The sequence below is a fragment of the Dunckerocampus dactyliophorus genome, chromosome 14 (genome assembly GCF_027744805.1).
Source record: "Dunckerocampus dactyliophorus isolate RoL2022-P2 chromosome 14, RoL_Ddac_1.1, whole genome shotgun sequence".
In the NCBI taxonomy this organism is placed as follows: Eukaryota; Metazoa; Chordata; class Actinopteri; order Syngnathiformes; family Syngnathidae; genus Dunckerocampus; species Dunckerocampus dactyliophorus.
Genome location: NC_072832.1, coordinates 7,974,160 through 7,986,618, shown reverse-complemented (window position 1 = coordinate 7,986,618; position 12,459 = coordinate 7,974,160). Strand labels below are relative to the sequence as shown.

Here is a 12,459-nt window from a genome sequence, read left to right as displayed (position 1 = left end):
CACAAACCTTAACTATGGCACAAATCCAGCATAGATATTTATGTCAAAATAATATTAAAATAATGACAAAAATGAATCAAGTTACTTTTCCCAGTTAATCTATTAAAGAAATTTAGTTGAATGCACATTCCTTGTGTGGGTATCTTTGTTGGCTGATACATTTAAGTAAAAAAAAAAGAAAAAAATCCATCCACAGTACTTGCATCCTTACTAAAATTGCAGGAGAAAACAACAAATTCCATCTGCTAGTGGAGATAACACTTGGTGAGTAGCAGGAGTACAAGATACAGTTGAACCTTCCAAACCATTTTCCCCATAGGAAATCATGGAAATACACATCATCAGCGCCAGGTAAAGGAGTTAACCACTGGCAATATTAACGCACACTGTCATGAAAAAGATATAATGGGCATGTGATTGGCATCCGGCCATCCTGTCATTTGTAACTGTTACAGTGTAAAAAGAAGTCAACCTGTAAAATGTCATAACAACAAAACACAACACATTAAATTAAATTATAATTTACTATAATATAATAATTTCATTTAATTATAATAAATTATAATTAATTTAATTTAATTCTAATTTACTATCATATAATAATTTCATTTAATTATAATAAATTATAATTAATTTAATTTAATTCTAATTTACTATAATATAATAATTTAATTTAATTATAATAAATTAAATTAAATTATAATTTACTATAATTTACTATAATATAATAATTTAATTTAATTATAATAAATTATAATACATTTTAATTGAATTTAATTTAATTTAATTTAATTTTTGCAAATGACAAACCCCCAAATAGTCATCCTTCCTTGTCTTCTATCATCAAATGTAGCTGCATTTAATGAATATTAACTCTACTATTAGGCAATAGGACATGGGTCTCCAAAGTGTGGCCCGGTGCTGGGTTTTTTTTGGGTCCGTGGCACATTCTAAAAACATAATTTAACAAAAAAAACTTTGTATAAAAACTTCCCAAAAAAACAACAGCAAAAATGGAAAAATCAGCAGTAATTTTGCTAGAATAAAGTAAAAATATTACAAGAAAAAAGTTGTAATTTAACAAGCAAAAGTTGTGATTTTATGAGAATAATGTCATGAGGAAAAACAACTTAATTTTAATAACATTAAGTTGAAATATTAAAGAAAAATGTTTTTTAAAGTCGTAATCTTATGAAAAACAAACATAACAGCAAATAAAGTTGTAATGTTTGAAAATTAGGCTGCAGAAAAAGTTATAACGTCACGAGAATAAAGACAAAATACTGTAATGTGGGAATAAAGTTATAATTACGAGAAGAAAGTTGAAATAGTCGGATAATGTAAAAAAAACAGCAGAAATGGAAAAAAAAAAGCTGTCATTTTACAAGAATAAAGTCCAAATATTAAGAGAAAGTCCTATTCTAACAAGGGAAAAAGGGAAAAGGCGCAAGTTGGAATAGTATGAAGAAAAATAATGTCATTTTGGTAGCATACAGTTGAAATGTTAAAGAAAAAGTACATTTAAAAAAACGTCATACTATAGAGAAACACACAAAACAAAATAAATGAATGAGGTTAGGTTGGTGGAAAAGTTCAATATGGGAATAAAATCAGAATACTATGAAAAGAAAATTTAGCAAGATTATTTTGGAAGAAAGTTGAAATATTTGGAAAATTGATTAAAAAAAAAAACAACAGCAAAAATGGGAAAAGTGCAAGAGGTGATGGTCATACTGTTATGATTTTTTTTTCTTGAACTACAGTATATTTAAGTTCTTAGCATACTTTATCTACATAATATCAAAGTGGCCCTTGCATCCTTTCATTTTGCAGTATGTGGCCCTCGGTGGAAAAAGTTTGGACACCCCTGCAATAGGATGATGTATGAAAGAGTAATACTCTGCGAAAGCATGCACATTTAAAGAAGCATTTGGAACAACATATCTTAAAATATATATATATTTTAAAGTGTTTTTCAATAAGAACTCCCTTAATAAAATGGTATTTCTTGTATGTTTGGGTATTATATTTGGTATTTTTAAATGTTATAATTTTGTAATTGTGCTAAAAACAAGAGCATTTGAGGTGCATTGACAATCTTAAACTTAAATCTCTTATTTGATAATACTAGCACGGCAGAGCTGGAACTCACATTTGGTTAATTTGGTCAATCCAGGGAGCTCATCCTCACTAGACACAGATTCCAGCTTCCAGTGTAGAAGGATTGAAGCACTTTCCAGCAACAAGCTGCTGGCTAGGGTGAGCAGACGAGTATTTATGAAGCACTTGAAGCGGTGCAGACAGCAATGTGTGGAGAGCGAGCGCAGTGGAGCCACCGTGTTTATACCATAGCTCAGAGCAGGCCCTCAGGACACAACAGATGAAGATCCATGCACGTGAGTCTTAATTTACACCCTCCCGCACACTCTCACTGAGACAACAATTGATTATCTGTCCGCGCTACTATAGGCTCATAGGCTAATTCTAGGGATCATGTTTTGTGTAGTGTTCTGCTCACCCCAGATTCTTCTACTGTTCTGAAGTTAGCTGAGCAGGTATAAAGAAGATGTTTTTTTCTTGATTTTTCTCAAGCTCCCCTGAACTCAACACTTTGAAAATCCCTGCCCTACACCATTGCTTTCATCTTGCCTTTTCCAGACATGACTTGCTTCGGGCTTCTGATTATTTGGTTACAACTGGGTATAGCGCCGCCCATTGCTTAGGAATGCCATTGACAGCCTGGAAACAGGCTTTAATGTACACTACCAGCCCAACGTTTGGACACACTTTCTCATGCTATTGAATGAGAAAGTGTGTCCGATTGTTTGACTGGTATGGTAAACACAGATTTTACCAAAAAAAATGTCACTGGTGTGAACAGAAGGAGCAGGGCCCAACCTCTCTATATGCAGAACACGCGCTGTGTGCAAAGACGCACAGTCCAAGGGGGGCCCTATTTTGTGCAAGGGGGCGCATTCTTGGCAAATGGAAAAAAAGAGGAAAGAGAAAGAAGAAAGAGAGAAGAAAAGACATGAGTATTCTGACACCGAGTTGTTTGCCACAATGATTGACAGTAAACAGTAGAATAAGAGAATGAATGACAGACTTCACCTGCTCACCTGTCAGTACCTGGTGGTGCAATGGTACAGCTGCTGCCTTTTAAGGGAGAGGGAGCAGGTCTGTTTTTTTGAACATTTTAAAAAAATGCTGTTCATGTATTATTTTGTGCTAGAATACCCCTCATTGAATCAGTTATTTCCCATGTATTTGTATTTCTCCAAAACGTGCATCTAATTCAATTCAGGTTCAGGTCAAATAGTAAAAAAGTAGCTTTTAATGGGTCACTTCCATCCTAGAGATGTGGTGACCATTTTTCAGTGTCATACGGTGGCCGAAAAGTGCAAAACACATTCAATAAAAGCAAACCAAATTACTATTACACCGGCTGGAAAGGTAATGTATCAAATCCCAGCGTTATAGGAAGTGATAACGTTTGGGCCAATCAGCTCCAGGGAGTTAGTACATTCTTTTTCCGGTTTATCTTTGTAGCTGAGAAGTGGAAAACACAAAACAAAAAGAAAAACGAATTACAATTACACCACCGGAAGGAGATCGTACCCTTCTTACACAGTCATTAAAATATTTGATGGACTCCTGCAGCACATTTGTTCCTTCCGTCTGGTTTGTGCGTGCACAACGACGTACACCCCACCCGCCGCTAAAACCTAAACGTTGAGACGTTGTACTATTTTTGAGGCACAGTACTTCATGATAATGAAGTGACACTTTTTGTCGGCTTTATCAGTAACTATAAAACGCCTAAAGTGTACATTATATGGAAGTTTGGACTTTTTCTCTTTAAAATGTGTTATATTTGTTGAAGAATTTGATTAATGCATACCTATCCAGAAATACAGTGAGAGGAGCAGGCTAGAAATTCACAATGTATTTGTAAAATAGTTGTCCCCCTGTTTGTTTATTTTTGTATAACAAATGACCGTTACCGCTGTGGTTCATAATACTGTGCAATGTGCAAATTCAATTCACCTGTTCAGCCTATGGTCAGCAGGTGGCGCACTATTACTGCATTACAAATGAGAATAGGGAACCGTGGCCAAACCATTGACAGTAGATGTGATAAAGCCGACAAATATGTCACTTCATTATCATGAAGTACCGTGCTTTCGGTACAGGAGTCCATCAAATTTTTCAATAAGGGTCCAGTGGGTATAATCCCCTTCCGAGTGGTGTAAGTGGAATTTGTTTTTCTTTTTGCTTTGTGTTTTGCACTTCTTGGCTACAAAGATAAAACAGAAAAGGAGTGTACCAACTGAGCTGATTGGTCCAAACGTTATCACTTCTTATAACGCTGCAATTTGGTACGGTCCCTTTCTGGCTAGTGTAATTGTAACGTGGTTTGCTTTTTGTTAAAGTGTTTGCACCTCTCGGCCGCCGTAGTGTCATCATAGACGGAGACAGACGCTGCATTGAGCGCTGAGCACTAATAAACTTGGGAAACAGTTAGGCACCAAAAACAATGTATTTTGTCTTCTCAAATTTGTGGTGCGTGTGTGAATGTATAAACGAGAGGCATTAACTTCATTTTTCTGGTTGCGAGTATGCTGGAGCCTATCCCAGCGGACTTCGCGTATAAAGACTTAAATTGTGATTCGCTGCTTGTTTTGTTTCTTTTTAAATAGTACAGATATGCTTAAGAAAGTGTCCAGTGAGTGAATAATTCATGTGTAACTTCTATTGTTTACGGTTAACATCATTTAAAATAAAGCAATTTCAATTAATAATAATTGTCCCCTAAATGTAATTATTGTATTTTTATTGTAAGACTACGGTACAAGAACTCTGTGCCACCATTGTAACCCGGGCTGTGGCATCATCTTGTGGCTTAACGTGTTATTGCAGTGCATTTACGCCCCGCCTTTTTTGAAAGGTTATTGGCTGTGCCGCGTGTCAGTCAATCGACAGACTTGATCATTGGTCAGCATCCTCGCCTTTTGTTTATTTCCCCTTCTTCACTGGACTTTAACCTGCCAAGTATCACCGCTGTGATTGGTCCGGGTCACACGGCCACATTCCCATTGGTAGACCCTAAACACTCCCTTTGTTTTTTGCTGCCATCCAAATGAAAGTTGCCCCTTCCTGTCGCTTATCCCTTCGGTGCAAGATTTTGTTCTCTTGCTCTTGCTCTGTTGAAAAAAATAACAATAATCAAACAATATGTCTGTGTTTAGCGAGGTTGCCCAAGCGACCCCTGTAGCTGTCTTCAAACTAATGCAGGATTTCAATCAAGACCAATTTCCACACAAAGTCAACCTCGGAGTTGGAGGTAAGTTTGCACAGCATTTTATTGTTATTTTATTGTTATTCGCAGTCATGCATCGTGATGGCTGCATTTGTTTACATCATAGCAGTAAGATGATGGAACGCAAGGTGATGTGAGCCTGAGAATGTCTATTTTTCCCCAGTCCATATTTAGCCGTGATGTTGAATTCAGTGTGATATAGTTCCTAGGGCATTTCAGTGTCTCCGTGTTTCTATGCAACACTAGAGTTGAATTCTCTCTTATCTGTAATCTACCCTCTCAGAAGCAAACCTGCCCTGTGACCTCTGACCCTGGACCAGCCCTAGGTTGAAGGTTGAACCCTGTCTCAAAGCAACCAAACGGCACACGTTTTAGTCCCGTGCAACCTTTGTCACTTTTAATCTGATTATGAGTGGTAATCCTGCAGGCTTCTTACTTTTTGAGGCATGTGAGAAGTCCTGCAGGCATGTGTGGTAGTGACAGTCATGGTCACATGTTATACTATTTTTCAACAATTTTAGATAAGTCTCAGAGGTCCCAAAATAGCGCGTTTGGAGTTGCACCAAAACCCAGCCTTGATGCTGAAATGTAGACAGTGTAGAAGGGCTTTGAGTAAGTCCTACTGGGGACAGACCTTTATGTGTCTGTAGCTTTAATGCTAATGAGCTATTGGTGCAGCCAGTCTCCACACATTGTATGTGGCAACAAGAAGCTCCATTGTTCACTACACTGTAGCTCTGCACTTATCCAACGTAATAGATGTCATATACTGTGTCACATCACAATGTATCATTAAAGAGTGGGACAGGAGGACACTAAAGTTAGCAACACTTGCATAGCAATGTGAGCTACAGTGTTAAGATTACGCTCACAATTTAACAGCAACATTATGCAAGGTCGTAACCATGCTCTAGGGACACACATTACTGTAATAACATCTTTAAGAAGTACTTTTCGCACAGTAAATGACCTTTAAACAGCACTGCTATTCTTCTGCTACTACCTGCGCTCCATGATTAGTGCAGGAGACTGAGTGTTTATAATCCCCTCATCTCTACAAGTCATGACAGATGGTAAATGTAGGCCACGGCATCAAATGCTACATCGAAGTGCACTCGTGGTTTATGATGCATTTCATTCTGCAGGTTGTCCGAGGCTAGCGGAAGCAGAATAAAAGTAGTCTTGCGGTTTGTTAGTGAGCTTGGGCTTGAAAAATATCTGGTGTACTCGTAAGTCTTTATCAGAGAGACATGGCATTCTGCAGGCTGCATATCTCTAAAGAGTAAAGTGCATGTCTGTGCCCCAAGTGCTACGTTGAAGGTCAGTTGTTGTTTTGTTCAATGGCGAATCAGTCCTCTTAAACTGTTTCGGAATATTCCAGTATGTACTGTATTTGTAATATTTTACAACAAATGTATACTATGGAGTTTGTCAACGTATCTTGTAGACTTATTTATTTAAGAAAAAGGACCAAGCATATTAATCAACATTTTATGTGAATATGCAAGATTACAGTGGTGTGAAAAAGTGATTGCCTCCTTTCTGATTTCTTATTTTTTTGCATGTTTGTCACACTTAAATATTTCAGATCATCAAAAAATATATAAATATTAGTCAATGGCAACACAACTGAACACAAAATGAGGTTTTTAATTAAACTTTTTTTTAGGGAGAAAAAAATTCCAAACTTACATAGAGCCCTGTGTGAAAAAGTGATTGCACTCCTTTTTAAACATAACTGAGATGAATTGAGATCTATCAGTCTGGGGAAGGTTATAAAGCCATTTCTAAAGCGTTGGGACTCCAGCAAACCACAGTGAGAGCCATTATCCACAAATGGCCAAAACATAGAACAGTGGTGAGCCTTCCCAGGAGTGGCCGGCCAACCAAAATGACACCAAGTGCGCAGCGACAACTGATCCAAGGGGTCACAAAAGGCTATACAACAACATCCAAAGAACTGCAGACCTCACTTGCCCCAGTTAAGATCAGTGTTCATAACTCCACCAGTACCTCCGAGTCCATGGTTCTCGCCTGGAAGAGGGTGGCGTGCCATCTCCGGGTCCAGGATGAAGGCCTGCCCCAAGAGGAGGAGTTTAAGTACCTCAAGGTTTTGTTCACGAGTGGGGAAGGATGGAATGTAACATTGAGAGGCAAATTGGTGCTGCGTATGCAGTGATGCTCACTCTGCATCGGTCCGTTTGGTGAAGAAGGAGCTGATCCGAAAGGCAAAGCTTCCAATTTACCGGTGGATCGACGCTCCTACCCTCACCTATGGTCATGAGCTTTGGGTAGTAACCGAAAGGACAAGATCACGGGTACAAATTTCTCCGTAGGGTGGCTGGGCTCGAGCTTAGAGTTAAGGTGAGAAGCACTGTCGTCCGGGTGAAACTCTCATGAGGTCGCTCGGGCATCTGGTCGGGATGTACTCAGCTCACGTCCGACCGGTAGGAGGCCCCAGGGAAGACCCAGGACACGTTGAAGAGACCGTCTCTGAACTGGCCTGGGAACATCTCGGGATCCGCCGGGAGGAGCTGGACGAATTAGCCGGGGAGAGGGAAGTCTGAGCTTTCCTGCTTCGGCCACTCCCCCCGTGACCCGACCCGGATAAGCGGAAGAAGATGGAAAAATGAATGGATAAAAGAATGAATAATAAAAAAGCAAATAAAACCATGCACACTTGACAGAACCATGAGTTTGGGGAGACAAAGTGCATGATTGCTAAAGTGCTGGGTGCTATAATGTCAGAACCTGCTGATGCTTTTACTTGTTTTGACATATTTCTTATGCACTATTCATAGCCTTACAACCCAGCCTTATTGCAAAGATAGTAGTGCTGACCCGATTACAAATGTGTTCATTTAACAATACTTTTATTATTGTGGTTGTCGTTTGTGCTCATGTAGAAGTGCACAGGGGTTTCTAATAATTTGGTTATTGGCAGTTCTGGCCACACAGTCAGGAGATCGGGAAGACCTGGGTTCGAATCTCCGTTGGGCTCTCTCTCTGTGTGGAGTTTGCATGTTCTCCCAGTGCGTGCGCTTTCTCCGGGTACTCTGGTTTCCTCCCACATTCCAAAAACATGTTAGGTTAATTGGCGACTCTCAATTGTCCGTAGGTGTGAATGGTGCCTTTTGATTGGCGGGCGACCAGTCCAGGGTGTACCCCGCCTCTCGCCCGAAGGCAGCTGGGATAGGCTCCAGCAACCCTAATGAGGACAAGCGGCATAGAAAATGGATGGATGATTCAACACTGAATTGCCTCACCGATTGTTTTTTGTCAAACTGTGTTGCAGCCTACCGCACAGACGAAGGCAAGCCGTGGGTTTTACCGGTGGTGAAAAAGGTGGAGAAGATCATCGCCAACGATGACAAGCTCAACCACGAGTACCTGCCCATCTTGGGCTTGCCGGAGTTTAGAGCCTCGGCTTCCAAGATCGCACTGGGAGATGGCAGCCCTGCTATCCTGGAGGACAGGGTGTGGCATATCACACTGGAGCCGTGCGCTCGAGCATTGTGTTTGCGCTTCCTAATTTTTCAAAATTTGGTTTGTCAGGTTGGGGCTGTTCAGTGCCTTGGAGGCACGGGTGCGCTGAAGATGGGAGCAGAGTTTCTTAGACGTTTCTACAACGGAAGCAACAACACAAAGACACCTGTCTATGTTTCTGCACCCACCTGGGGTACACACACACTCACAGACACAGCCTGCTTTAGTCCCAACAGCTCATTATCTAACCTTGTGTCACTATGAAGTCCAAACAACCCAACGAGTGGCTTCCACACGTATTTCCCACCCTTTTTTCCTGCTGTTCCGTATAGTTGGTCCCTCACCTGACAATTTTCCGCAGGGCGCCTCATCACTGTGGTTAAAGTGCACACAGTTGCAACAACATCTGTATAAAAGGCGCCTGTGGATAAATGCCTGATCTACTGTTTCACCTCAGATGCGGCTGTTTTGCAGGGTTTCTGTGTGAAAGACTGGCTTTTTAATCTCCTTGTTTGCTTCAGAAAATCACAATGGGGTCTTCTCCAATGCCGGCTTTGAGGATGTTCGTCCGTACAAGTACTGGGATGCGGAGAAGAGAGGCCTTGATCTGTCTGGTTTCCTTGGCGACCTGGAGGTAAAGGAGTGTGAGAAATGAAATGTGACGATCCCACACTATTTACTATTTAGTGAGGTTTGCTGTTCCCATCTGAGGAGAAATGAACTGGAAGATGGAAACAGCCCGTGAATCCTATTACAAATGTATCTTTCCTTTTCCCAGAGCTGCCCGGAGCGCTCCATCTTTGTCCTGCATGCTTGTGCCCACAATCCAACTGGCACAGACCCCACACATGAGCAGTGGAAGCAGATTGCTGAAGTGATGATGGTACTGGAACAGTTTTTTTTAATCCCTGCGCTAAAACAGTTCCTGTAAATTAACAACACTGTTCAGTGAACCAAGTCTCCTTAGTCACAGGGTGTGCGGGCTCCAAAGGCAAATCTCTAATTAGCGCTGGGTCAAAAAACATTGGCATTAACAGCTGTGACTGCCTCTTGGTGTAGTTTTTCTTGTAACTGCACATGATGGCAGCATTTGAAGTATCACGAGTGGTGAGCATCCGGCAGCTTTATCTACCTCTGCATGCGCTTTAAAATGTCGCATGTGCTGTTGGTGTGAAACGTATGCGTGTTACACTTGCCTTATACATACGTAATGACTTCACAGATCTGCAATTATCGCCTGCTTCAGTTCAGACCTTTGTTGTTTGCGTATGTAAAGTAGACCATTTTTTTTCCCCTGCCCTTTGCCAGAGAAGAAAGCTGTTTGTCTTCTTTGACTCGGCTTATCAAGGATTCGCCTCGGGCAGCTTGGATGAAGACGCCTGGTCAGTCCGTTTTTTTGTCTCCATGGGCTTTGAAATGTTCTGCGCGCAGTCGTTCTCCAAGAACTTTGGCCTTTACAGTAAGTCGCACAACCGCACGCTCCCACGTGGATGTACCAGTTTGTCACTTTTACACTCATATTACCCAATATAGTACACATAATACCAGAAAGTAAGCCATCTTAGACATAAATAAGACATAACAGAGACTCACACGTTAGTACTGACGGCGTACTTCCTGCGATGGCCAGTGTCTCATCAATGTAACGTTACTGACACCAAGTGACAAGCGTAGAATACGACCGTAATGCTGCTGTGGTTCAGGAGAGACTCTCAATGCAGCTCAATCGCTTTATTAACAGGCGGAGAACACATATGCAGATAACCTAACTCAGAGATGAGCTGCTGTTGGCCATAACTCACGCTAAACACTCAGCTAAACAGACACAAGTCACAGATATTAAATTTGAATGCCGTATATTTGTGTTTTCGTACATTGAACTAATTTGTATGCTTGAAACATTTTTAATTTAGGCCATTAATATGTAAAATTGTATTAAATGTGCATTTTTTTTGACCAGGCTGTAGTCAACTATGGAACAGCGATGATTTATTCATTTATTCATTTTGAAAAAACGTGATAGAATGAAGCCTCGAACTTCCAACCGTGAAGTGGCAAAGGACAAATGTAAATCCAATGAATCCCAAAGGGGAACTGGAAGTCTCACATCTATTTCTCGCATCAGACGAGCGTGTTGGCAACCTGACCGTGGTGGCTCGAGACGCTGACAACCTGAAGAGAGTACTGTCCCAAATGGAGAAGATTGTGCGGACGACCTGGTCCAACCCGCCTTCTCAGGGAGCTCGCGTCGTGGCGATCACCCTCAACTCACCTGAGCTCTTTGCCGAATGGTCAGCACTCAAATCTCTCTGTGTCAATAAGATCATGAAGTGATGTATTGTTATTTAATGGGACTCCAGGAAGGACAATGTGAAGACCATGGCTGACAGGGTGTTGTTGATGAGGGCCCAGCTGAAGGCCAAGCTGCAGGCCCTGGGGACACCTGGAACGTGGCACCACATCACAGAGCAAATTGGCATGTTCAGCTTCACGGGCCTCAACCGTAAGTACATGTGCATGAACCCATTCAATACCAAAGACGCAGTTCTGCGTTTTTATAAATCCGCCCGATCCCAACAACGTATTTATACATCTTTTCATTTTTTTTTGTGCGAGAGGCAAAAAGAGGTGATGACGCAACTCTCCACTATGGCGTTTCACTTCATAGTAATTTTACGCCATAAAAACGGCCACAAGGTGGGCAAGGTGAATGGAAGAATCACACATGGCAGGAAGGAGGAAGCAAGAGAGCGTGGAGGAATGTAGCGTGCAGAAGGATACGCATTGTAGGGACATTTTTATGCATGCACACGCGCACATGCGCGCACACTCATGCACACACATGTCTCTCTGTCTGCTCTCCTTGCAGCCAAACAAGTGGAGTATTTGGTGAAGGAGAAGCACATCTACCTGATGGCCAGCGGTCGCATCAACATGTGCGGGTTGACCAGTCGGAACATCAACTACGTGGCCGAGTCCATCCACGAGGCTGTCACTCAGGTCTAGTAAATGATGCTCTTCCTGCCAGCTTTTGGGGATCTTCCTTCCAGACACTGAGTCTTACTGACCCATTTTATTGCCCTACTTAAATATTCTGGACATTTTTCCTTATATACTGAATACACAACTTTTCTTAATACCTTACTAAAGGTACAAAACCTTCCTTAATCTTTCCTAATTAGTTGGGCATTTAAGGAAAAATCCATTTTGTAATTGCATTGAATGAATTTAATAATTACATATAAACATTATTTAATGGCTAAATGAAAAACGTCTGGAGCCAGTTGTTCCTTAAAGGTTTAACTGCATTTTGTTCTAAAAAAACAACTGAATTCTACTTGAAACTTGTAATAGTGGCCACCAACATTCTGTTTAGCTATTAAATCAAGAGAGAAATAGAGACCCCCTCCCTAATTTACCGGTAAACTGTCAACCGTAATTGTGAGTTGTGACGCCCCCTGCTGGCCAGTAGGAAGAATGTCGTGCAATAATTCATTGCTTCGCTGTGTTTGTTTTTTCAACACAGTACAACGTGAAAAGGTCTCCTGAGAAGGACATTGTTAAAACTTGAACCGTGGCATCCATTATTTAAAAAAAAAAAGTCTTAATGTGCACATGAATTCAAGCTATGAATGTTTTGAAATGACACGATA

The 12,459-nt window shown here is 40.9% G+C and overlaps 1 protein-coding gene across 1 annotated transcript; it reads left to right on the top strand.

The window, feature by feature from the left end:
* The first annotated feature begins 5,135 nt into the window (after positions 1-5,135).
* got1 (glutamic-oxaloacetic transaminase 1, soluble) lies at positions 5,136-12,411 on the top strand. Its single transcript, XM_054798257.1, has 9 exons — positions 5,136-5,344; positions 8,616-8,797; positions 8,876-8,999; positions 9,328-9,440; positions 9,585-9,689; positions 10,115-10,265; positions 10,932-11,097; positions 11,167-11,309; positions 11,676-12,411. The coding sequence occupies exons 1-9, from the start codon at positions 5,236-5,238 to the stop codon at positions 11,810-11,812; spliced, it is 1,230 nt and encodes a 409-aa protein (XP_054654232.1). The 5' UTR covers positions 5,136-5,235; the 3' UTR covers positions 11,813-12,411.
* The last annotated feature ends 48 nt before the right edge of the window (positions 12,412-12,459 follow it).

Bases quoted from the DNA above. Each gene is read 5' to 3' on its own strand.
- got1 (XM_054798257.1), top strand. From the start codon at position 5,236: ATGTCTGTGTTTAGCGAGGTTGCCCAAGCGACCCCTGTAGCTGTCTTC. The intron at 10,266-10,931 runs GTAAGTCGCACA...TTCTCGCATCAG, and splicing joins CAAGAACTTTGGCCTTTACA to ACGAGCGTGTTGGCAACCTG. The intron at 11,098-11,166 runs GTCAGCACTCAA...ATGGGACTCCAG, and splicing joins CCTGAGCTCTTTGCCGAATG to GAAGGACAATGTGAAGACCA.